The sequence below is a fragment of the Anabas testudineus genome, chromosome 17 (genome assembly GCF_900324465.2).
Source record: "Anabas testudineus chromosome 17, fAnaTes1.2, whole genome shotgun sequence".
Lineage (NCBI taxonomy): Eukaryota > Metazoa > Chordata > Actinopteri > Anabantiformes > Anabantidae > Anabas > Anabas testudineus.
The window spans coordinates 15,392,698-15,419,236 of NC_046626.1; the positions used below are offsets into that span (position 1 = coordinate 15,392,698).

Sequence of the window (26,539 nt, forward strand, 5' to 3'; positions counted from 1 at the left end):
TTATTATTATATTTGTTAATACTCTTGACTTAGATGAAGATCAGATCACATTTTATTATGAATTAATGCAGAAAACAATGAAATTCCATCACTAAACTTCACTTGCTTACTTTTTCTTGTATTATTTTTTCTCTACCTCACCAACCTCAGCCTCAACTTTCCAAATTTAAAATGAACGACTCCACATCTTTTACATCTATTTATCATTTCAATTAAAACACTCACAGACACAGTGACTACGATTTTACTAAAGTTCCTCCTGCGCTCTCCAAACTACACATTTTATTTAATTTTTTTATACGTCCACAAACCCACATGTTGCTCAGCTGAAACCTCTTGTTGACTGTGCATGGTGATCCTCACATTGGCTCACGCAGATGAACGCTGAGGGTGCACACGGTGCGCACAGATGTGGGAACACGTGGTTTTTCCGAGCAGCTCTCCGGTCGCGCCACTTCCTCTCCTGTTTTGGTCCCTTCACTTTCTGAGCTACTTTGCTTACTGCTGCGGGTACCACCGGAGTGCTGAGCTGGACCAGGATACGCCCACACCTCAGCATCTTTTCAATCCACCGCATAAATAGAATAAGATCCGTTTTTTTTCCACTTGCTTGTGTAACTCCTACGTACTTTTTCCCCCTTTTGAACAAAGATCATTCCTGTGGCATCTGAGGTGCAGCAGCGACGTTACCTGAAGGAGGTCATTCCCAGCTAGAAGTGTTTCGGATGGAGTTTTGAGTTTTTCTTTTTTGCTATAAAGGAGCATTTCGGGATATTCGCAGATCTGAGGCGCTGCGGCGGTCGAGGTGGGCGCATTTGGGCACATGCCATTGCGATGCTGTGGATGTGACTTCAAACAACAGCTTCACAACTGTAGAGTCCTGTAAAGCACAATGAAAGGTAGGCACATCTGGAGAGAGACATTTGGAAACGCACTGATGATAGTTTGTTGTCATCTCGCTCTTTCTTTGTCACTTTTCTGCGCTCTTGCGCTCAGACGTGAGGAATGCGTGGGCTCCAGCTCCCGTCTGACATCTGGTTTCAGTTAAGGGACTCACTGTTTGGGATTGTTTTGCATCTGGCCGCTGCTGCACATCAAACACCAACCGACACTAACTATTCTATAATTCAACATTGTATTCTTTATATTTTATTTTATTTTATTTAAGACTTGTGCTTTTTATTTTAAAAGTTTGTTTTGGCACAAAGAAACGAGGGAAACAGTGAGTCAGAGGTAGCTGCTCTACTTGATCCAAAGACCTGCTGCAATGAAACTGCATGAAATCCACCAGTGTATGAGTAACGGTGGTCTGGGGTTCACAAGTTTTATTAAGCTTGTATGGATGTGATTCTCTGGTGTGGTGAGCTGGTGTTTTACACTGTGTGTGGCGTCCTCATCTGCGCACAATGGGCAAACGTGAAAGCTCAACAAGTCCCATATTATATAAAATGAATCCTGCCACCTTGTGGTCCACGTTAGAACAATAATACAAATTAAAATGCTTTCACACTAAATGTGGGTGTCCACTGGCATGTGGTAATTCAGGGGGACAATCTACGTATATGTGTGTTTACTTCACTGAAGCTGTGCAGTGTCTGGATCCAGAAGATGATACCAAGCAAGATTTATATTTACATACTGGTAACAGTCACAAAAACACACAGACATGTTGTAGTTAACTATCCAGTGAGCACCTGTCTGGTGATTAACAGGTATAAAATATGAGTAAACAGCACTAACTCACTGGGGTTTCACTGTATGCATCTCTAACGGAGAGCCTATGCTCTCAAATGGCGGCCCCTCACTGCTTTTAGCATCATAGATAGAGAGATTTGTTTACTGGAGCTCTGTTGGACGTGTGGTGTGTCATTGTATCTGTTCACAGTTCATTCATATTTGCCTGTTTTCTCCCTCCAGACGACTTTGTTGATGAGGAGGAAGTGCAGTCCTTTGGTTATAAGAGGTTTGGTAAGTACCACGTGACTTCTCGACATCCACATGAGAAACTGCTTCTCTGGTTCATACAAATACATATGATACCAATTATCCATATTACAGCTTAAATAACATTTTGCTTGGCTGTAACTCTTCTTCAGTCGTCTCCAAGGTGAAAAGGGGAGAAGATAACAAGATAATTTGGTCTGAAAGCAAAACATCTTTGTCTTTTCTTGTAATTCCCTGAATGAATCTGGATGTGCAGCTGTATCTTTCTCTCTTTGATAGCATATCTGTGACGAATCATAACTTCTCCGTGTGTTACGAATCAGTCACTGGTGAAAACTTTCTTCTGCTTCTGTCCCAGAACAAAGATCAGGTTTCCTCACTTTGGGTTGAAATGCTAACAGCGGTCGCTCTGGTTTAAGAGGTGTTGTAGAGTAATCCTGTCACCCAAGCATTCAGCAGCCGTCATGTCAGAAAGTGTGAGTGTAGCAGGAGTCCACGTTGTTTGATATTACAACTCTTGGGTTTGGATTTTCTTTTTCTTTGGGAAAGTTTAATATACTCCATTCATTAAAATGTTTATTCACCACAAACATCTGTACTTTATACTTAGCTGCCTACTGAGCAGCTGTACTGGAGCAGATAAGACTTAAAGGAAAATAACTCCTGTGCATTGAAAGTTTCACCAACAGCATAATGCTCTTCTGTAATTTAAGTATTCACTCAGTTTCTCCACATCATGGCTGAATACTCTCCTAACTCGGTCATAATTAGTATATTTACTAACTGTTCATAAAGCATAAAACAATAAAACTGTTTGCCACATAGTGAGTTATATTTTAACAGGTTGTTTTAGACGCTGGGTTTCCATTGGCAGCTATTAGAAATGTACTGTTGAGCCATTCCTTTAACTTGTCTAGTATAAATACTGAGAAGTCTGATGTTGTGCTTCTCGTATGTCTTTACTCCGAAGTGAAATTAGGTCCTTGACTCGTTTTGACATCTGCTTTCCACAAGAGGTCTGTTATCCCACAGAGAGTATGTTCAAACCTGAGAAGTTGCTGAGCTGCTTCCTGTGTCTATAATGGAAGTTTATTCAGTGCAGGCCTATACGCTCCGTGTGAGAGAGGTGGAGAGGGAGTGGGCATTGTGGGCCTGCAGGGTCCATGACTGGGCTGTGCTGTGTCAGCAATGTGCCATGAAGAGAGGAAAGAGGGGGATGGAAGAAGAGAGAAACCTCAAGTGGAGGCAATTTTACAAAAGGTTGTTATTTGTTGATTGGTTTCACAGCAGCCTTCTTCGTTTCAGTGTTCATTAGTTAGCAGTGTTTTATTTTTTCTTCTTTTATTAATATGATTTTTCATTTTCAAGGACGACTCATTCGTCACCAGTTTTTTTTTTTCAGCTGAGGACTCACATTCCTTGCCCGACTTATTTTTGGGAGCAAAACAGCAAGTGGCTTTAATTTACGGGGACTTTATTACTAGAAGAGAATGTTTTTAGAACGCCTGCCCGTTACTTACAACCCCCTCCAGGGTGTGCATGCGTGCACTGCATGTTCTGTCGTCCTAATGAAAGATTACTTGCTTGTGTTTTTAATAAACAGCAGAGCGAGTTGGAGGAGGAGGAAGAGGAAGACAACATAAAGTACAGTATTAGAAAGAAGTAGAAAAAGGTGGGGTAACAGAAAGAGAGATGAAGACAGGTAGTACAACACGTGACATGTGAGGATGGGGGGGCAGACAGGCGTAGGTCAGCTGCAGGTCACTTGAACAGACTCCTGTGCTCTTGAGCTTTCTTTTGTAAATGTCTTGGCTTCACACCGCTGAGGATTTTCGGTATAAAATATGTCAGCTTTGAAGGCCAGTAAATGGTTTTATATTTAGCCGTAGTTCTTTAGACCAAACTGGGCCTAAACATCTTCACACTACTCTGTTCTCTGTGTCCCTGGGGGGATCTACTGGCCAAAGATAATGACATGCCTGCAACCAGCTGTCATCTGATTGGGCGTCTTCTCTCACATAATGGATGTTTGCTAAGCTCTTCATTCACAGCCGGTTTTGGCTTCGTCACAAAAAGCAACACTCACAATATTTGAAGTGTCTGACTCCATTTTCTTTCAACAGTCTCAGACACACCAGATGAAGAAGTTCTGCGCACGGCGCTGCAGCAGGGTTTTAATTAATCGAAGTCTTTCGACTCCAGAGAGGGCCAACATCAACCTCGCTGCTTCCTCTCTTAGAAAAACAGCAGAAAGATGGAATAAAAAATGTGTATTTGTCTTTGTTCTGCTGTGAGTCACCGTGCTGCTCTCTATCCACCTCTCAGACCTGGCCGTGGTGCATTTGCTCTGGCTATGATTTGTGATGGCCCCAAACCAACAGATCGCTCACTGTTTATTCTTGTTTATCCTTTAGTACTTGTAGTTTTGGAGACTTTGACTCAGCTGGATGCCTGCTCAGTCAGGCATATGTTTGTGTATTGACATCTGTACACCTACTGCAGAAAAACATATCAGTCTGCTTGAAGACACCTGCATCCTTCAAGTTTTATGTTTGCAGTAGTTCAGGAAATAAATGGGAAGTATTGGTTCACCCGCGTTACACAAAAGCAGATGTTTGTGCTTGTGTGGATAGATTTTTCATAATTTGAGGATTGAAATTGCATCTAAACAATTATTGATGTTCCTGATTTTCAATTTCAAACTGAGAATAAAAAAGTTTCAGAGGTCTCAAACCAGGATACCGTTACAGTGCTTTTATAATGCGTTAGATAACTCTGCTGTTTTGACATGGGCCACAGTGAAACCGCACTGGTTTGAGCAGGCAGTAGATCTTTTCTGTGGTCAGTATCTTTCAGTAAAGCCAGACTTGGTTGGACGGTGATGGGATGTAGCACAGCAGAAACTCAGACAGGCTCGGGCTGATGATCATCAGGCTGGCTGGTGGTTGTTGCTGATTCAGTATATTAAGTGCTTCCACGGCAGGCCACCCAGCAGGCGTGACCACACAAAAACCCAAGTGTACAGATGGTCCGTGGAGTGTTTAACTCGGCACCTGAGCAGCGGTTTCGGGCCCAAATGAGTGTGTGATTAAATATTCTTAACCCACATGACAAAATATGTCTCAGTTTGTGTTCATGTCGTTGTGGTGAGGTTGAAATTAGGAAGGGCTGGCAACAGGAAAATTAATTGGACAAAACGCGTTCTTGAGAAATAGCAAGATCTGGGACATGTTTCCTGTTGTTGTTGGAGGATTTGGTCTGAAACTACAACATATTTTCTTGTAGATCCCTTTGTGCGTGTTGCCTAACTCTGTAAATCACTTAACTCACTAAAGGAAGCTGTTTTCTTTCTTGAAGTGGCCACTGCTTGTTCCATGTGGCGTCTTTTATAATTACCACATTTAATGTGTTGGCAATCTGTGCGTATTCTACATATTATGACTAGTTTGTCTAATGTGACAACTACTCAATAAATGAATTGTAGATGGAAGTCAGCAAGGTGCATAATAGTGCATAATACTGCAAAATATGTAAAGGATGTCACTGTTTAAGCACCTTTACCAAATAATTCTTGTCAGTAAGTCATGCAGAGTAATTTATGTATTGAAAACATCAAATCCCTTTAAAAAAAAAAGAAGGCCATCTACAAAAAGACTTTCCTTGGCCTTGCTGTTACCAGCGGCTCCAAAAAGAAATTGTTCTTTGGAACAAGTAAAAACAGAGAGTAGAAGTCACTGCTCTGAAGCCTCTGCTCCATAGCATCCACAATAATACAAGCAAAATGGTAATTTTTATTACATCCTGGAGTTTTAATTTCGTTATGATTGGTTTGTGAACAAAGGACAGACAAAGGACTGGGACTGCTAAAGAACGAGTGTTCTAAATTGAAGATTGGAAGTTTGTAGAAGTGCACTTAAACGCACCACAATGAAGGCAGAAGAACCAAACCACAGAGTAGATGCTAATGCACTGTGACTGACATGGTGAAAGTGAAGTTCAATGACCAACCCCCTCTTCTCCCTCTCTCTTTGAGGTTCACATGGTCCTGTTTTACTCTGAAATTACCTCATTCCAACATGCCAAGACTGGAACATGAGCAGGGTTGGAGCAGGAGGAGCCAGAGGGTCTCTTGTTCTCCACGCAGGCCAATAAAGCTGGTTTATGGCTTCCATGTTTTTCTAAAATCATGCAAAGTTTTTTTAAATAATAAAATACCTGCTTTTTCATTGGAGAAATGCTAAAAAATTATAATGCAAAGTGCGATACATAGTATAAACTAGTAGATAGTTCAAAGGAGTACGTCACAGTTGGTTTGGGTCAGTTTGTTGACCACCGCCACCTCAGAGAAAATGCAGTAAGTCTTTATAGGCAGGAATGTATATTTCTATTTTAAACATGAGAGAATTGTAAATGTCAAGCTGAAATATCATGTAGTGTCAAGTGTGTGTGTGTTTCTGCTTTAAAATATTCTTGTTTAACAGTGTCGGTGCAGGTGCTATTAGAGTTTGATTTTACAGCTTTCCGTGGGAATATTAATTCTCAGTTACATTAAAAAAATCCTGCCTGCCAACACCATCTCTGCGTGCCAGCTCACGGAGGACCCGCATTACATGTTGTTTTCTTCCCCTGAAAAACTTGTGGCAGCAGATGTGACTCCAGCTGTCTATGCACGGTCAGAGCAGGAGACACACACAGTCAAGTCTGGATTTCACTTTACAATGGAAAGTGGTGACTGGAACACAAAAGGTTTTTTTTTGGAAGTTGTTTTTTTTCACATAGTATCCCCAACACAGTGGCCCAGCTTTGTTTATGAGGCACACTTGCGTGCTTAGAAGTCTGTCTCTTGGGATTACGATATATACGACCTATTTATCATAGTCTGTCATCCTCTAACTAGGTACAGATGGGATGACAAAACCAGATCTAATCGGATCCATGCCTGCTGCTTCACTCGATCTGAATCCCACTTTTAATAGGCCATCTAACAGTTTTCTCTACCAATTAGGCTCCATGAATGTTAAAAATGTAAAAAAAATAAAAGCAGCAGCGAGATGTGCACCATAAAGTTTTTCCTCAACAGTCCGTTCCACTGAAGGATATTTTCTCAGTTTGCCAGTAATACACTATTATACTACAACTACAGTCTTGCTATTGCACAACTTCCATGGAACTTGCAAATGACCATAAGCACGCCAGAGTTTTGAAGGGCCTGTAGTTATATAAACTTTGCAGAGTAAACTGGAAAGTGCTAAAAACCCAAAATAGCCAAAGTTAAAACTTTATCATTATTCCTGTGATGCTTGACATAAAGGGATGATGTATCTAATGTTGGCATGCAACCTTTGATTTGGCTCCGCTATAACAAGGTCCAGATGTTCTAGAGGTCCAGGACCCAATTTAAAGTGTCATAAACCTGTTAGCAGAGAGTGAAAAAAGCACAGCCCAGGCATGCAAAGTTATCTCAGCAAATCAAGGGCCCTAATGTCTCAGCAATTTGTCTCAGTGGTAACTTCCCCTGTTGAAGAGTGTTTACTTGTTAACATTCCAGTTGGCGACAAATAATACTGTGGTAGCTGTAAGGGCCAGACCCCAGTGCACTTTGTTAAAGGTTTAACATTGTCTTAAGACAGAAATCAGGCTCTGAAGTTCTTCAAGCTAAACTAACATTAGGCATTAGTACCATTATCAATCTTAACATGCTTACATTACATTGGACTGCAGTTTAGCCAGTTTATTTGCTCAAGTTCAAGTGCAGAACACAGAAACAACGACAGGAAGAGACAATACTCAACTCTGAACTGCTAATACTAAGATGGTGAAACATGTGAAGTAACAGATATCTCATCTCGTCTGCATATGAACATTCTTCAAATAACACAAACGCTCATTTAAAAATTCAAACTGGTTGTAGTTTGAATTGTGATGAATGTGAAACATGTGCAACCAATAATATTCTTCAATGGATTCCTCCATTTGGAATCTGATGCCTAATGATGGCGTCTGCGCTACACGTCTTCTCCACATTGTTAAGCTGTGATATATATTTGTTTTTAATTCACATTTTTGCATGTCGACTTGTGTGTGTTTTGGTTTGTTGAAACAATGACTTTAAATCAAATTATTTCAGTACAAGGCAGATTGTGGAAATTACAAAGTGTAACATGAACCACAATTGGGCGTAATTGTTGTATTTGTAGACAGATGCATACCACACAGTAATGTAACCACAAAAAAGAAAAATATGTGCATTCCCTCAGGAAATATGCAAAATTCAGCATTTTGCAGCACTGTGATCCATCAGACTCCATCCAGGTGGAGTCGAGAGACATGGCCTGTCTGTGCAGCTACTGGTTTTTGGCTTTCATGTGAAACAAAATGAAAAACTCTGGAGTGAAATAATTCCTGTGGTAGCCACCCAGGTACTGTATATATAACATAATATCGCACTCTTTACACATAAAAAGCTTAAGAGTGAACAGGCTTTCTTTATGCTGCCATGGAAATTTCCTTTGCCAGTCCAGAGTGAGATGTGACATGCAGGCAGGTCTTATAGCAGGTACATGAAATAAGGGAAGAGGTGTTGAGATTTCTGTCTTTTCCTCCCAGAATCCAAATGAAATGCAGCAGTTTCACAGATGACACGCTAGATTTTCTGTCCTTTTCCTAATCCCTCCGTCTCTGGCTTCACTTTCAGGACAGTGAATGAAAGTTCTTATTATTAGTCTGATTTTAAAGGCAAGATAGGCAAGGCAAGTAACTATAGATTTAACAATCTGATCCCTGTCCCACTACATGATGAAGTGTCTACCTAAAGAAAGACAATGCTATTGGATGTTATACAAATGAAGGCAAATTTGTGATCTGTAATACTAGTTGACTTGATCTTAAAGTTGGCGTAAAGTAATTTATCACGTACATCTTTTCTGAGATCTATACAAATGACACACTGCTGCTGGCAGATGTTTTTCCAAAGAGCAAGGTTATGAAAGACAGAGTATAAACAATCATGCTAGTTATTATACTATAGTTTTTACTGTATACAGCAGTGTGTAGTGCTTTGACCTCAATGCTAATCTCACCATATTAATGACAATAACATTTTAGCACATTGGTATTTGGTAATTGTGGCTGATGTCAGTAGATTTTGTTCACACCATAGTATCTGATCCAATGAAGGTGCTACATGAAAGGTTAAGAGTTCATCAGTGGCATAAAAAATAATCATCAGGGGGACTTGAATGTCTGAACCAAATGTCAAAGCAATCCATCCATTTGTTGTTGAGACATTTTACTCAGAACCATAGAATCATAACTTCATGATGGCACCAGAGGGAAAGGTCAGGCCTCCCGGAGACGGTCCTCCCATAAAAAAATGACCCCGTAGGTCAATTTTGGAAGCACTTTATTACAACCCATAATTACATTTTGTTAAATCACATCTAATGATCAAGTGTAACAGCGTCTTTTTAGCCTTGTTTTAACTAAGCAAATAGGTCAGTAATTACTGCATGGATTATTATGTTTCAGCTGGCAACAAGTTATTTAACCTTAACTGATGCAGTGAGTAGCTTCTCATTTCTTAAACAACCAGGCCAGAAGACACATCCTGTGGTGGTGGAAAAGATGTTAACCTGTTTCAGAAGGGTCAAATAATTGGCATTGTGCAAAGAAAACATTAAAGGAGATGGATGAAACTACTAAAAATGGGTTAAGAACTGTCCAATGGAAGAAGAAGGTCATGTGGTCTGATGAGTCCATTTTGACCCTTCCCCAAAAACTGGAGGTGAATGGTTTTCACTTGACAATAATATAAGACTATCCTCCACCATGCCTCTGGTCTTTCTAGGCTTTTCTGGTATTTATTCAGCTCTGGGGATTATGTGGCAGGAGTCCAACATGTAGACTGGAACGTCCTGGCTGCTGTCCAGCTTCTCAACTCTCAAAAGCCTCCCGTGTTCTGCACCGCTCCGTTTGGTTTAACAATTTTCACTCAGCTCATGACATGTATTTGTCAGCATGTTTATGTACTGTGGACGTTTATATACAGAAAGCAGTAGATCACGAAGGTCCTTATGAAACTGACTAATGGGGGACATGTTGGGTTGTAACACGAAAGCTTAACAAGCAGGCATGCAAAGAAGAAGTGAAATATTTGGTGACTTGTGGATGTTAAGGATCTATTTCCAATTTAAATTTCATATTAGCCATTTAAAAAGCTCATATGTGACATATGTGATTGTTTTTGCCGGAGCATACTTGGATTATCATCATTAGGATAATATTCTGTATGAGTAAAGTCTGAAATGTACTGTAGCCCAAATCTAGCATTGTTATGGAAAAGCAGTAGTTTTATTCTCGGTCGGGATACTGTGTAACAGAATACTGCAGCTACCTTGGAAGTGTGTTTTCTTTCTCATTACAAGTACCACATTGCTGACAGAATTGTTGTATAAGCAAAATCCCTTGGAGGGGAACAGAAAACACTCCAGTGACAAGCAGTGGGAAAATGTTGCAAGCAACCCTGGACTGAACCACTGGTTGCTCTGCCCAGAATGAATTTAGTCCACTGAAGGCATCATTACTAAGAGAACATGACAGTCTGGGTTCGATGCCTAAATAGTGACATGTTAACTCTTGGAAACTTTAGAATTTGCGCAGACACATTTAGATTATAGTCATGACAGTTAGAGTACCTTTTTTTTTATTTTACCATCATATGTTGTTCCATTATGGACAAATAACGTGAACATTTGAGTTTCCACTCAGAATCCCAAAGGTAACTGAGCATTTTGAATTTCTAATTCGTCATTATGGAAAAATACTGTGTTCTCCATCATTTGCAACTTTTAAATCTCCTCCTAAGGCTCAGAGTTACATAACTGATACTACATTTTACTTTTTCACCCTAGCACTGTCCTGGTGGTGTAATTATTTCCCTTACATCCGGAAGGTACCAAAGCTGTTTAGTCTGAAATGTGCTGAAAATGGCTGCAACTAAGAATTGATGTTAATATAATCATAATGGCATAATTAATACAGAAATACCGCTCCTGCCCTGCTCTTGACCCTAGACCTGTGGACAGCCTTGTTTACATCCCTTGATGTTGGCGTTGAAGCAGCATGTAGGCAGGACCAGTGGTGGAGGAGATCGGGGGAGGTTTCTAATGGAGCCATCCACTGGGTCCCTACATGAGGCTTTCAGTAAGGACAACAGTGGCCTGCATATACATCCCCGCGGCTGGGCCCCTTTGAGGTGGTCAGATGCAATGTTTGCACAGATGTGTGGGTTCAAAGCCAAAGAGGCCACCCTCCAGTGCCCCTCTGGTGGTCCTGGCCCACCCCCGACTGGGAAGGAGACAGATTGTCCCATGTCCCAATACGGACAAAGCTTTATCTCTGATTCTGCCTTAGGGAAGAAGTCATATGAAGGTGTCACTGCCGCTGGAGAACCTTCATCTGTTCCTTTAGTGGCAACAGTAGACCTACCCATAATGCCAAGGGGCATGTTTTGAACAGCTCGATTAGTGGCATTGTTAAAACATTGCGACGGCAAAGATGGCAAGAAATAGAAGCAATCAGATGCATTGATTAACTCGATTTTTGTAGATGTAATGTGTCGTCTCACTTCTTGATTTATATTTTCTGTAATGACTTTACAGTTCGTTTTGTTGTTTGTTTACTCAGCCTTTCTGATTTGGCTCTTGATCCTGTAAAGCTCTGCCTTTCTTCCATTCACTTATCTGCACTTATTTTGTGTCAAGTCTTGTACTACTTAAGTGTCTGTGCTTGTATTTTTTTATTTTTTTATTTATTGTAACACCCTGACGAAGGCTGTAATGTACTGGTATCAGTGTCACAGTATTAATAGCGTTTTACCCTTTAGAGTGGCGTGTCTGGTAACAAAGTCAAGTAAATATCCTATGTATAATTTTTAATAATATTTAACATTGTAGTGCACATCTGTAATGTAAAGGACCAAACGCGCACTATGGTTTTAGGTCAGATGCCAGTGAAGAATGACACAGAAGGGGAATAGTACTGTTTTAGTTTCTCCGTGGTATGCATCACATATGTGCAGTGTTTTGAAAGTTTCATAGTGAGTCCTCTTGCCTATTCATAAGGGCAAATGTTTCCAATTCATACTTGGCTGAAGAAAAGCGCAGTGTGTCCCACGTGAGACATGAAGTACTAAACTTAGTTATGAAATGAAAAAACATCCCATGTAATTTCAATAATAGTTACTATTTCTCAATGCTGCACACTTATTAGAATGAACTGCACTTACTGTGTACTGTACAATGCATTGTGACACAGATCCTGTTGCATGTTGCAGGAATTCAGGAGGGTACAGAGTGCACAAAGTGTAAAAATGACTGGGCACTGAGGGCGGCTATTGGACTCCTCTATGTGCTCTGTGCCCTGCTCACCATAGCAGTGGCTGTCCTTGGATACAAAGGTAAGGGAACTAAATAATTACATTTCTTTTAGTGCAGTTCAAGATTTCCTCTTTCCTTCCATGTCCTCTTCTCACCATGTGCAGTCTCTCTTAGTCTGAACAGTTTGATGAAAGTCAAATGAATGTGTTGCTGAAAACAAAGTGAACAGTTAACTTCAACCAAGTTAGAGTTTAGAGCAAGATTTACTACTTGAAGAGCGTCTCTTGACAGTATCCATTGTTGACTTTCCACTGAACTGATATAATTTGGAGACTAGTAATAGCCAGAAATAGGAAACATATTTATTGCACAACTTTGTCCTTATTGCAACCCATGGTTGCTGTCTTTCGGTGTTTGAGCCAAGGCAGTACCATAAAATAGAAACAGAAAGGAATTCTAGTCATGTCAAAGGCCATCAGCGTGGAATGTGCTTTGTGTATTGACCAATCTTACACATTTATGGCCCAAATCAATCATGCAAAACGTGTTTGGGCAAAGATAGGATAGACCTTATACACAACGATTTACTGTAGATCTAAATCTGCATAATACCTCGTCAGTGCCGTCACGATTTCTTTTGGGTTTCCAGCTTCGAGTCTATGGTAGCGTGGAGCCCAAGTGATTTTGATGGTTTGGCTCTAATGTACACCAGATGACCATGCAGTAACAACTCTGGCTTAACAACCCAGAGGAGATTTTATGGCTTGGTAGCAATTTGCTGTCTCATGAACCACAGGTTGACTCACAAATGGCTGCAAGTGTCCAAAATAGTTTGAACACTAAAATAGACTTTGTGAGCAACCAGCTGGATTCTGGGTTTTGTTTTTGACTAAGATATTTCTTAGTCTTGACCCTTTGATAGCCCATTATGTTAAGAATTTATTTGTTTGTGTTACCTGGTGTGTCACTACACCAGGTCTGCATCTGCACCATGGATCAGCAATAATCTGCTGGGCCTCATGTTGGGTAACTGCCTAATTCTCATACCTTGGCTCATACCTTAGGTCACAATAGGCAGCCAATAAGCCCTTCTCAAATTAGTCATGTTATATAATGTCCTATCAGAGTGCTTTTCCAATACAGGACCATTGGGGTATGAGAAGATTAACAAAGGGAAATAAGGAGGTATTTTAGAGTGCAGGAAGGACAGTATGTTACAAGAATAGAGCAATATGATATTTTAAATAACTAAATGTCTTAAGCAACAAATGTGCACAGTATTTTAACTCGAGTTTAGCATTTTAGAGTAAAAGTGAAATTGAATATTTTCAAGCTGCACACTCCAGCTGCCAGCATTTAACCAATATATCCTCAAAACTGGGCTTGTGTAATTTTGTTTGTCTCAAGTGCATGTTATTGTTTCGTGTTTTTGTCACTTCTGGAATGATAACAGTGAAAGCTTAGGATGTTTTCCAGTGCAGTTTTTGGACGCCCACATACCGACAGAAAAACAAACCATGGCGGAGAGTGGATGGACTCTCGCTGCAGTCGTGAGGCAGTAGTGTAGTAGTGTGGTATTCATTATGTGTTTGACTCTGTTTATGTTCATCAAGTGGAACTTTCTCTGAAAATTGGAAAATGTTTTTGAGGAATAGATATTTAGTTGCTGGGCTACAAAAAAATCTTAGGAAACTTTCACTGTCTTCAACATCCTGTGATCAAATTTGATGTGTGAGGTTCCAGTTCTGTGCTGAATGGACGTGAATACAGCAGCTCCCTCTGCTGTCCATACACAGCTGAACACACGTCCTTCAGAGTTTATAGTTTAAGGTTTGATGAGATCTGTAAGCGGTGAGAGAAGGACTCCATGTAAAGGTTTAGAATGTAAAATCTTTTTAAAGTAGAAGTATTTAAAATCTCCATAAGTAAAAGTTTTCATTAAAGCTGTAGAATAGCTCTTGCCAGAGTTATTGTAAATGGGATTAATATTACTGGTTGTGTAAGAAACACTTGGATGTAGAGCTAGTTTCAATCTCTAATCTCTACCTGTACATGTTTTTTTATTGTATAAGTTTTTATGTGAAATTGTGAAATGTACCGAAATGTATACTGTACTTACTGTTTTATCTTTCAGTAGTCCAGAGAATGGACAGTGTCTCAGAGGGGATACAGAATTATGGAGGCAAGATCAATGCTGTGGAGACAGATTTAAAGAAACTAGGTATTTAAGTACTATTCATTAGCACAATATTAGTTATGATATTCAAAGTTGACTCTTACATTTACTCTAAATGTTTTTGTGTGTTACCTTCTCAGATGATCAGGCTGGAGAGAAGTCAGTTAATGCCACAAGTGAAATCAGGACGTTCAAGTCACATCTGGAAACATTGCAGAATCAAGTGAATGACATTGCCCTCAAGGCAAATATAAACAAGAATATTCTCGACGAGCTTCAGATCACGGGAGATGATGTGCAACACAGATATGTGTCCCTGCAGAGTTTTCTGGAAGGCAATGCTACCTCATTGCGCAGGCTCAATCAGACCTTGACCTCCTACGGTGGCTTGATAAACAACCTCCAGAAAGAAACTGCACTGCTCCAGTTAGGCATACACGGTCAGGTCAAAGAGCTGAGCCAGACCCAGGTTAGTGTCTATGCACTAAACATCTCCCAGTCCCAGCAGCGCAATCTGCTCAGTGCTCTGCAGAAGACAGTCGAAGACGCAGGCCAGGCAGTGCAAAAACTGAAGAACGACTATCAGATTCTGCAGCAGACAGCCAGACAGACCCAGGTGGACACGGAGTGGCTAAAGGAAAAATTTCAAAACCTTCAGGTTTTGGAAGCAAACAACTCGGCTCTAGCTCGGTCCAACGGCGACGCTCTGGATGACCTGGGGGCTCAGCTCAGCACACTAGCCAGCCACATCCAGAACACCTCAGCTCTCACTGAGGGGCATGAACAAAGACTGCGTGAGCTGATGGACCACCAGCGAGACCACGATAACACCACTTCATCTAAGTTTGATGAGATGGAAACACGATTAGACAGACATGAAAACAACATGGACCTTTTGTCAGGAAATGTCAGCTTCTCCTCGCAGCTTCTAGGCGCCATCAGCTCCGACCTGAATGGTCTGAGGTCCTGTGCTGAGACAGTGCTGCGACATTCAGACCTGTTAGTGGGGCTAAACACCAGCGTGACAGATGCCAGCACAGAGAGCAAAGACCTGCGTGCCCAGCAGGACGAGCTGGCTGCCAGGCTGGACAAAGAAGTCAACAACCTGTCTGTGGTGATGGAGGAGATGAAGCTGGTGGACAGGAAGCACTCACAGCTCATCACCAACTTCACCATCCTGCAGGGTAATAACACACATGTATAGATCATTTATTTAACTACACCCAAGTACAGGAAAGAAATGTTTCCTTTCTGACAGTGCAGAAACACTCTAAGACCTTAGTCATCATCTGTTGTTTTAGGTCCACCAGGTCCAAGGGGCTCCAGGGGAGACAGGGGTCCCCAGGGGCCAGTGGGCCAGACGGGACAAAAGGGTGATAAAGGAGACAGAGGGATACCAGGATTGGTGGGACCCAAAGGAGAGAAAGGTGCTGCTGGACCTCCAGGTGCTTCAGGTCCACCGGGTGCACCCGGGGTGCGGGGTCTTCCAGGATCTAAAGGATCAAGAGGGTCTGGAGGTCGACCTGGAAGCACTGGTGACAAAGGGGATCCTGGGACACCAGGACTTCCTGGTAGGAATGGACCACCAGGATTACCAGGAATACAAGGGCCACCGGGGCTCAGAGGACCAGCAGGACCACAAGGGCCACAAGGGCCTGTCGGACCTATCGGGCCTTCCGGTCCTCCAGGGGCACCTGGGCTGCCTGCACCTTCTATCATTTTAACGCCTCCTCAGCCCACTCGGGCCTCCGAACGCCCCACGCCACCTCAACCTCTCAAGCAAGAAGAGGAACCACAAGTATCTGTATCCAAGCAGGTGCAGCTCCCTGTTGCTGCTACATCAGCACCCGGTGAGTTGTATGATTACACACAGCATGGCTAGTAAATCCTGCACAGGGGTACTTTTAATAATACCTTGTGTGAAAATGGTTTCTTCGTGGATTTTAGCTTATGTAATTTGACGTTTTTGTTATGACTTGCCCCAGGTTGCCCACCTGAGTTCAGAAAGTTTGGAGAGAGCTGCTACTACTTCTCCTCTGGTTCTCAGAGACTCAACTTTGATGAAGCCCACCAGTTTTGTACTAACATGTCATCTCACATGCTCATTATCAATGACGATGATGAACAGGTAAATAACACAAACTATTATTAAAGAACCAAGCAAACAATTTAGAATTATTAAAAATGGTAAAATGTCTTTTGCTTTTCTATTTTTAGCAATTTGTGAGAAATGCAGCTGCAGGAAAAGGCTATTTCTGGTTGGGCCTTACTGACAGGGAGAAGGAAAACGTCTGGAAGTGGGTGGATGGCACGATACCGGTTTTCACGTGAGAAAATTGATTTTTTGTGTTTTTATGATTTCTGACCTGATTCTTTGCCTTATTCTGTACAAAACATCATATTTCTATGAATGTATGCATTACAACACTTTCTGTCTTAATACATGTTTTTAATTTTGTTCATATCAGGAAGTGGAAACCGGGCCAGCCTGATAACTGGACCCATGGCCATGAAGAGGGGGAGGACTGTGCTGGCCTCATCCATAATGCCAATTGGAATGATTTCTACTGCACTGACCGCATTGGTTTCATCTGTGAACGTGCCTCTGAATGTTAGTACCTCCTGTATATCAGGTCTTTTCAAATGTTAAATTAGAAAATTGAATTTGTGGGTGTTAAAACTAGCAATGTTTTAGTTCGTTACAGTGCATATTTTCTAACTTTCCTGCAGGAGTAAACAGTGCAGGTGCTGAGGAGCGCCAAAAATTGCATTGACTCAAAAAACACGATTTCTAAAACTACTCTTGCGCTCTTGTTTTGGTGTTTTTGGCAATATCATACTGTCCTCATCAGTTACCCTGGAAAATGTAGAGGCCCATGTTTCCATGATTATGAGCACCATTACTCTTCAGTCATGTTGACAATTTAAAAAATGATGTATGACAGTTAATGTTTGATGTTAAAAAACAGCTTTAGACTAAATGACCTTAAATCAAGCTTCACTTAATCACTTGAAATATAAATTTACATGTCAGCTAGTGCAGCAGTGTGGCTTCTTTATGTGCTTTTAGTTGTTTGGACTTGGACTTGGACATAGACGGAGGCCTCAGGAGAATAATCTGTACTAGAGTGTTTGAAAGTTGATGAACCATTTTTCCCTATTTCTGTTTAAACACTGTGTAACCTACAACGTCATCTGATTTTCACATGAATCTTGAAAACTAAATGAAGAGAACCTCTTATTCTGTTTTTTGGCAATATCACACTGTCCTCATCAGCTACCATGGAAAATGCAGAGGCACAAATTTGTTTATTAATTGAAGGGGGAAATTTATTTCCAGGGAAATTTAAAGCCAGAGTCTAGGACGTCAGTTCCTTAATTTATGAAGCTAAATCTGTGTTTTTACTATGATCTTATCAACATAGATTTGTAGAAGTGTTATCACAAGGAGCCCCAGGGTTCACCCCCTCTAGAAAACTAAAGGCCTCTCTTGCAGTGGCTGTGTTCGTGAGTCCACCATCAGAAGGACTTTGAACAACAGCGGTGTGTGCTGGCAACAACTCCATTTCTGTCTATGTTTAGTTTGCTCAGGGATAAGCCAGAAGGCAACTGAAAGGATATTCTGTGTGCATTGCAGCAGAAATCATATCCACGGGTTTAGCAGGCTCCTTATTTGGGGCTTTTTTTGCTGTCTCTGAACCATGGTTGTTCATCATTGATGACAAATTTCAAGTTATCTCCCCATGGGGAGTTGCTTGAGATGGACAAGCTGCAGAACAATGACCCTGAAAACACAGGATCTACAAATGAAGGGTTAAAGCAGAAAATAATTATTATTAAAATGGCTGAGTTCAAACCTGTAGAAGGAGTTTATGAAAGACAATGACCCAACTTCTCATTTGGTTTGTTCACAATAAGGAAAATCTAGGAATGCTTTAATAAATGCACATCTCACGTCTACTATAGAACATTAAATTGTTTTAAATTTTCACTTGATATGCCAGATACCAGAGAGCTGGTTGTGAGACAGAGTGCTGTGTCTTGACATTTATGATGATGATGGTAGATATTGGAAGGACATTGTAAAGCTGTTTAATAGATCCTACGTGTTGTATTTCTGTTCTTCTCTTTACAGTAAAGGTTTCGGTCTTATAGCATCTACCTAAGAGAGTGAAGAGGGTGAAATTGATGCCAGGATACTGAAGGATACAAGGAAGAGATCTGGATGATTAGAGAACTCTGACAAAGCCGGAACAAGCCTCGTGATTTTTGTCTGAGAGGCACTTTACAACACAGTATGTTGCCGAAGACAGAACGAGCTCAGAGCCAACACATTGATTTTGTACTGAAGGAAACAGAAGAATGCACAGTATTCATTCATTTAGGTTATGCTAAGTTGTTATTTGGTGCTGCCACTGTTGTACAGGTGTATCTGTAAATAATATTTTACAAAAGACAAATTGTTGGTTTAGACTGAAGTTCCTAATGTTTTATTTTATATCTTTCATTTTAATTGTTACAATCACAAACATAAACCTACACAAGAGGACTGTGTTGATAATAAAATATAACTATTTTTATACTGTCAAAATAATTCACTGATTCAGAAAAAAGGATAAGTATGATGATAAATGACTGCAAATAGATCATGCACAGAATTGAAGTTAGTGTAAATTTAACCTTTCTACTATCTGAAATGAATACGTTTTTATAATAGATGCTCAGTGTGAGCAGTGCTGCTGTTTTCTGAAGGACAGTATTTCTTAGACTTTAGACTGCCAGTATGACTTTTATTAAGTATGTCACATTAACAATATGTAATGTTTTGTCCTGATTTATTAATTTAGCCAAATACAATATGTGAAATATGTTACATGTTTAGGATTTGCATAATCAGTTGTTTATGTTAGATGATTGACCTTTGCAGATTAATGTAATCCTTAAAGCTCAAGGCTCATTATGCCTTAATTTACAGTACTGAGTTCAAGACTTGTATCACAATAAAGTGGGAAATATGTTTGGAGTCATTGCTTTTTATTTAGACATGAAAGCAACTTTTTCAGAAAGGAAAGATATATTTGCCAATATGCGACTCACATAGATTTTTATTTTATGCCTTGATTTACTAAACCACTGTACAGTAAGACATTAGAGGGTTATTTGATGGCTTTGATTATAGTAGTAAAGTATAGACTTCTTATTTAAGCTTATTTTTTCATGACATGTAATATCAGAGCCTTTTACTTATACAAGGTGACCAGTCATGTTAAAGCAATATTGTCTGGATGGAATTATAGCAGCTATCTAGTGCTGTGAGCCATTAAATACACAGTGTGATACACCAAGTTGTTTATTTTGTCTGACTATGAAAACAATTAATTCTAACTGACTAAATATAAACAACAGTCATCACCAACAGGGTTAGAAATATAACATGTAAAACAGGGCAACAGAAATATGAATAATTTGAGCTGAAAAATAAATAAAAGATTATGTAAATGTAGGAAGTGGAGAGAACAACTGCACGAATCAAGGTACTGGGGCATATGACCTGTTTTGTTGAAGTAAGTAGGTGTAGTTTTAGATCCTCAATCTCAGTTCAGGTCTACAACAACAATTATTATAGTACAAACACAGTACCTTGATATTGATGTTTGATAAAAACATAAAGACGCTTCAACAGGAATATTTAAAATATTTATTTAGTGATTAAACCAAACAATTAAAATATACACAGACCACTGCGTCCTCATTTATTTTCTTTTTACATTTTCTCATAATAAACTGTTTCACATCTTCAACAAAATCAAACATTAAATAAAAGCAACCTGAGTACTTCAGTTAAAAAATACAAATGTTACATGACTATTGAAGTAAAGCAGAAAATCTGCACGGATCAGTCACCAAAAAGATCAGCTTTTTGTAATTTTATGTACGAACTATTAGTTAATCTATACAATAATAATAATACATCACAATCTAGTGCTTCATTATATTTTTAAAGTACAATATTTTCATAATCTTAATGCTCAGGCCTTATTAAAGTTAATGAATGTACAGATTCAAAGAGAGATTGACTTCATAAAGTTTATTTATGACTGTGATTTAAATGTCCTGTATGCTTTAGTATTACTGTCAGCTGATCTGTCCTCATAGTAATGGATTATATTTTGTATTATTTCTGTATCTGTATAATTCTGAGTGGAGTAAAAATTAAAGTACAGTAATAGAGTAAAAGTACTTCGTTACTCTGTTGAGTCTCAGCTGTAACGGGATGAAGGAGCGTCACATGACCACCATCACCTGACGATGACATGTTTTTTTTTTTTGTTTGTTTGTTTTGTTTTTTTTTACAGCCACGTTAATTTTGTAGCTGAAGGTTGGTTTACTGCAGGGATCAGCTGCTTCAGCTGGTGTCTAAGTGTGACAGATCAATTACAGTCCATAAAAACTGTTTTAGCCCGACACGGGGCCGCTCCGGTTACCCAGCATGCCTCGCTTGTTGCCGTCTGGCGAACGAGTGACTGTGAAGACCAGAGTCATCTAGCTGTGTTTGACATTCGTGAAGTTGTTGTTACTATGCATTGTATCGTATGAAATAAAGCAGAGAGGGAAATAAAACAATAGGAGAAGGCAGAAATCTGTTGTTGTCAGTGCACCAGCAATGCCTCTCTTCACGACCAACCCATTTGACCAAGATGTTGGTGAGTAATCAGAGCTGGAGGCTAACGCTAGCTCAAGTAGCTGTTGTCACACAGCTTTGTTTTTGTTCTCTAGCCGTGTGCAGCCTTTTATTTAAGCTTTTGGTCTTATGTCGCTAATGTTGTAGGGCTGTATTGCTGTATATATTGCACAATATAAGTACTGACATTTTGTTGAATGTAAATTACCCTGTGTTTATTGTGATTGGATCAGGTAGAGGTAGCTAACTAGCTTGACTTATATGGAGCATTAGCTAAGCTAGCAGTAACTAGCATACAAAATCTTTGAAAACGTTCATATAGTTTGACATTTGAAGTGTTCGCCTTAACGCTGCTTTAGTTTTTATTATTCCAGTTATGCCGTGTGGTTGTCGTTTTGTCAGTGCAGCCGTTTATAGACATGGGAAGTAAATGTCATAAAATAAAGAAACAGCTAGCTAGCTAGCCACCTGCCCATCGCTTGCTAGTATAATGATATTGACATATGTCTGTTACTAGAAGTGATGGAGGATGTGGGTGGTGAGTGAAACCATGAATTTATGAAGCGTGCTTCTTTCTCTCTGTTCTGTGTCTAGTGGTTAACTACTTGATTAGCCTGAACATTGCAGGGCGTGGGTTTAGTACACAAACACCTCCCTGAACAGTGATAATTAAACTATAGTCTTGAAAACAAACTGTAAATGTTAATAATCTGGTCAAGTGCATGATGAGTGATGTTTGGACTGTCAGGTTTTACTTCAACATGCATCATTTTCATTTGGTTTGGCTTCTTGTTGAATAAATATGTTGTAAGGTGTCTAGCAGCTACTAGGATTGGGAATAAATGCACCATCCTTTGATTTGGTATTTATAATCTAATGTCATAATATCTACTTATATCTTAATATTGTATATTTCCTGCACAAAATAAAGTGTCTTTAGAAATAGATCTATACTATACTGGAGTATAGTATAAATCTATGCCATATTGTCTAATATAGTAGTTTATTTACCTTAAAAATCTTCTTACATCATCACATTGAGGTGCAAAATATCCACTAATCCAAGACCTTAAAGTCCTGTTCATTGTCCTTTACAGCTTTGTGTAATATAACATAATATGTAATAATAACTTTTTCTAATAACATACTGACTAATTTGCAGGTGGAGTTTCCCTATTTGACATTTTGACCGTGTTCTTGGCAGTGACTGTTGTCCTTCACAGTTACAAAAGCAGCTGAACACATCATTTATTAGTGAATTTTTATGGCTACATGAGGTTACTGACCAGATAAGACAAATCAAAGCAAATACACAGAGCCCAGATACTGTATTTACTGCATGTACTACTGCTGCTCCATGAAACACACTATATAATTAAGTACAGTCAAAAAATAATAATTTAATCATTTAATAAACAGGAACACACCTGAATGAAAGACACGTGTTGGGTTATTTTCATAATGGCTCAAGCTGCAATATCAAAAAACATCTTCTTCAAATTAGTATTTAATATAGGACTTTTGTATTGTAAACATTTTCTATTATTTTTAATCTTCTGCATGTCAAAAAAGTTATTTTATTATCTTACTGGTTTGTTTGTTTGTTTGCTCACTTTGGGTGTTGTGCTTCTTTCCTGCAGAGAAAGCAACCAGTGAGATGAACACAGCTGAGGACTGGGGCCTCATTCTGGACATATGTGATAAAATAGGGCAGTCACGCACTGGGTTAGTTAACTGTCTTCATTCTATACACACAAACATTCACATTTATCAGGTTTTCTTTATGGGTTTTAAAAATAAAAGTAAAAAAATGTATCCCCGAGATGACGGTAGCACCCTGGGCCACTAAGTGATCAGGCCAAAATGTAAGATAAACATTCAACTTGTATAGTGACATATTTTACTTAGCACAGCTGTGTTGTTCTTTCATATTTGCTGCACAATTCATTTCTTTAAACCACTGACTTCATTCTGTTGTAGACCGAAAGAATGTCTCCGCTCCATTATGAGAAGAGTGAACCACAAGGATCCACATGTGGCTATGCAGGCACTGACTGTAAGCAGGCTGGAAGCAAACAACCATGGGTTATATTATAAGAGTAACATTCGCTTCATAGAGAGGCCACGTGGTGCCTATGTTGTTTAGCACTGAATAACTAAAATTTTAATTGTTGCTGCATGTTTGTCACCTGTTCTTATTGATTAATTAGTGAATGAGATTAATGTTTCCCCCCCTTTGTGTTCTCACAGCTTCTTGGTGCTTGTGTCTCAAATTGTGGGAAGATATTCCACTTGGAGGTGTGCTCCAGGGAGTTTGCCAGTGAAGTCAGTAATGTCTTAAACAAGGTCTGTGGTCATTTTCAGCGAGCTTTCCTCCTTGAAGTTGATTCATGCTTTGCCCTTGTTCTCATAAGTTGTTTTTGTGTGTGTCCAGGGTCACCCCAAAGTGTGTGAGAAGCTGAAGGCCCTGATGGTGGAGTGGGCAGAAGATTTCCGCAATGATCCACAACTCAGTTTGATCTCAGCAATGATCAAAAACCTACGCGAGCAGGGTGTCACTTTCCCTGCTGTGGGTTCTCAGGTGGGTCAACGTGGTGGTCTTTGCTGAAGTAAACCATTCTGAGTTTGTTTGTGTTGTGTAAGCAAGGAGACTTATTGTGTTATTCTTTTTGAGTTGAGCAACAAGTTGTTGAATTGCCAAAGTATGTGATAATTACTTTTTCACAGGCTGCAGAGCAGGCAAAAGCAAGCCCTGCTTTGGTGGCAAAGGATCCCTCCACTTCAACGAACAAAAAAGAAGAAGAAGACTTGGCCAAAGGTAAGGAGACTTATGGCTCTGATTCAGCATGTCTGAAATGCTTTTGTGGCACTGACAGAGAAATGCACTTAAAGAGACACTAACACTCTTAACGCTGTCACATTGCTTAAATCACTGTTTACACTGGATTAACAAATTGCAGATGCTGAGCAACATTTAAAGACAGTCAAGGGCAAACGCACAATCACATATCTGTCTCTTTTGTTTGCAGCTATTGAACTGTCACTGAAGGAGCAGCGTCAGCAGCCACAGACTTCTCTGTCGGGCCTTTACCCGAGCACCTCCAGCCTGCTCTCCTCACACAAGTCAGATGGTAGGAAAGTCCGTGCAATCTATGACTTTGAGGCCGCTGAGGACAATGAGCTCACCTTCAAGTCAGGGGAAATCATCACTATCCTGGACGACAGGTAGACTCGCTAATAAGCGTAACACCCACAAGATACAACCTGTCAATAAACTGAGAGGATTTAAAGCGGCTAACTGTCATTCTGAGTTAAACATGCACTTGACAAGAGATGTTTCTAAATATTAAACTCTACAAATAAAGTAGTAAAATAATCTTCTTCTTTATTTCAGTGATCCCAACTGGTGGAAAGGGGAAACATACCAGGGTGTGGGATTATTCCCCTCTAACTTTGTCACTGCTGACCTCACTGCAGAGCCTGAGATGAGTGAGTGCACACAAAACACATTGGTTATCCACTTCTGTCATCTCTAATACATTGGTAGGCCATTTAATCCATTAGTAGTATTGTATTATTGATCCCAGAGTGGAAAATATTGTATCACTTAGATACAGCAGATGTCTGTCATAGTGATAGAGATGATTTATTTCTCTACTGAACTGTTAATAATCCATTCAAATATAATGCTTATATATTACATATTGCAGATTGGGGTTAGGGTTGCATTATGCAATTTCTGCTACTGTGTCTATTGTTATTGTGTTGTCTGTTACTAATTCTTACTAAGTCACTATGAACAAATTTAATTTGTCTGTTCAATTTTATTTTCATCTTATAGCTGCACCAATCTTTTGCTCTAGTTTCTGACAATTACTGAATATTAAGAACTTCTTATCATTTTGTAATTAACTGCTGCTGTTATATTGTTTTGCTGTTGTCGCCTCCGCTGATACTTGGAAATCCGCAGTGAAGACAGAGAAGAAAACAGTACAGTTCAGTGAAGACATCCAGGTGGAGACCATAGAGCCCGAACAGGAGCCTGTATATATAGACGAGGTAAGCATTCAACTGTGCGCAAAGTTTCATTAAAATATTGTTGGTACAACTTCTGTTCAAAAATAGGATCTTCCCTTTGAAGTATCACCTGCTTATAAAAGGCTCTTATTTAGCATTTTAAAAATACAAAGTAATGGGCTTATTTCTTCAGGAGAAATGTTTTTCATAGTTCGTTAAATAAACTCATCACAGGAACTTTATTGAAACCTTTCAGGACAAAATGGACCAGCTCCTGCAAATGATTCAGAGTGCAGATCCCACAGACAACCAGTCGGACAGCGTTGAGTTACTACAGCTGGAAGGTGACTGAAGAAAATAATAATAGTTTACTGTAAAGATGGATTCATGTTGTCTGGAGAAGAAATCAGTAATATGATAAATGGATTTTATTTATCAGGTGCCTGCAATCAGATGGGACCCCTCATTGACCAGAAGTTGGAGGATATAGACAGGTGCAGAAATAATAATAATTTTTTGCCAGCAGAGAATCACAAAATGTTTTTAGCCTAATTTTAAAAATAAAAAAAGGTTGTGTAACTGAGACTTTTAGTAAATATGTAATTAACAGAATCCAACTGTCTATGTGTATTTGTGTGTTTGTATCATCAGGAAGCACTCGGAGCTGTCAGAGCTCAACGTGAAGGTGATGGAAGCTCTGTCTTTGTATGCCAAGTTGATGAATGAGGATCCAGTCTACGCCATGTATGCCAAACTGCAGAGCCAACAGTACTACATGCAGCAGCCTGCCACTGCAGCACAGCAGGTATAGTGAACTAAGATTTGACCTTGAGACTGTGTGATGCTTTGGCCCATTGTGTTTTAGCCTTACAATAATTTAACACATGGAACACAAACTGAGTTTTACATTTTACCATGTCTCTGAAAAGCCAAGTCTAGAAACTACATCTCTGAATCATGTAGAATATGTTGACATGTTGCTGTAATACCCGCTGCTCTAACCAGATGCATACAGGGGAATGCTTTTGAATCAAAGCCTTTGCTGGATGCTTGGACTTTAAATTATTTTAATATTTTCATGCTTTGCATGTTTGTGATCACAGGTCTACCCTGGGCAACCTGCATCAGGTTCATATAGCATGAGTGGTACTGCAGTGCAGGGTTACACTGTTCCCATGGAGCAGCTTCCAGCTGGAGCCCCCATACCTGGCCAGCCAGCTCCCTGGTGAGTTTCACATACCCTGGTGTTTAGGTGACAGACACAGAAACAAGTTTTAGAAATGATCCACTTTTATGAGATTGTTTGCAGTCTAACATCAGTCATTAGTCACTGACAGTAGACAT

The 26,539-nt window shown here is 39.8% G+C and overlaps 1 protein-coding gene across 2 annotated transcripts in view; it reads left to right on the forward strand.

Annotated features, from left to right (window-relative positions):
- Positions 1 to 398: 398 nt before the first annotated feature.
- Positions 399 to 26,539, forward strand: part of colec12 (collectin sub-family member 12) — a 29,274-nt gene continuing 3,133 nt past the window's right edge. Inside the window, exons 1-23 of one of the 2 annotated variants that reach the window (XM_026373987.2) lie at positions 399 to 899; positions 1,918 to 1,968; positions 12,278 to 12,400; positions 14,455 to 14,541; positions 14,637 to 15,680; positions 15,798 to 16,346; positions 16,482 to 16,624; positions 16,714 to 16,823; positions 16,965 to 17,080; positions 19,153 to 19,163; positions 21,134 to 21,200; positions 22,819 to 22,903; positions 23,159 to 23,234; positions 23,429 to 23,524; positions 23,613 to 23,759; positions 23,906 to 23,996; positions 24,208 to 24,403; positions 24,573 to 24,667; positions 25,149 to 25,237; positions 25,452 to 25,539; positions 25,635 to 25,689; positions 25,847 to 26,000; positions 26,299 to 26,420. In XM_026373987.2, the coding sequence (XP_026229772.2) occupies positions 893 to 899; positions 1,918 to 1,968; positions 12,278 to 12,400; positions 14,455 to 14,541; positions 14,637 to 15,680; positions 15,798 to 16,346; positions 16,482 to 16,624; positions 16,714 to 16,823; positions 16,965 to 17,080; positions 19,153 to 19,163; positions 21,134 to 21,200; positions 22,819 to 22,903; positions 23,159 to 23,234; positions 23,429 to 23,524; positions 23,613 to 23,759; positions 23,906 to 23,996; positions 24,208 to 24,403; positions 24,573 to 24,667; positions 25,149 to 25,237; positions 25,452 to 25,539; positions 25,635 to 25,689; positions 25,847 to 26,000; positions 26,299 to 26,420 (3,602 nt within the window). In that variant the 5' untranslated portion in view covers positions 399 to 892. Of the gene's footprint in view, positions 900 to 1,917; positions 1,969 to 12,277; positions 12,401 to 14,454; positions 14,542 to 14,636; positions 15,681 to 15,797; positions 16,347 to 16,481; positions 16,625 to 16,713; positions 16,824 to 16,964; positions 17,108 to 18,631; positions 19,520 to 21,133; positions 21,201 to 22,818; positions 22,904 to 23,158; positions 23,235 to 23,428; positions 23,525 to 23,612; positions 23,760 to 23,905; positions 23,997 to 24,207; positions 24,404 to 24,572; positions 24,668 to 25,148; positions 25,238 to 25,451; positions 25,540 to 25,634; positions 25,690 to 25,846; positions 26,001 to 26,298; positions 26,421 to 26,539 lie in introns of those variants that run through there. The other variant, XM_026373958.2, reaches the window with a different exon arrangement.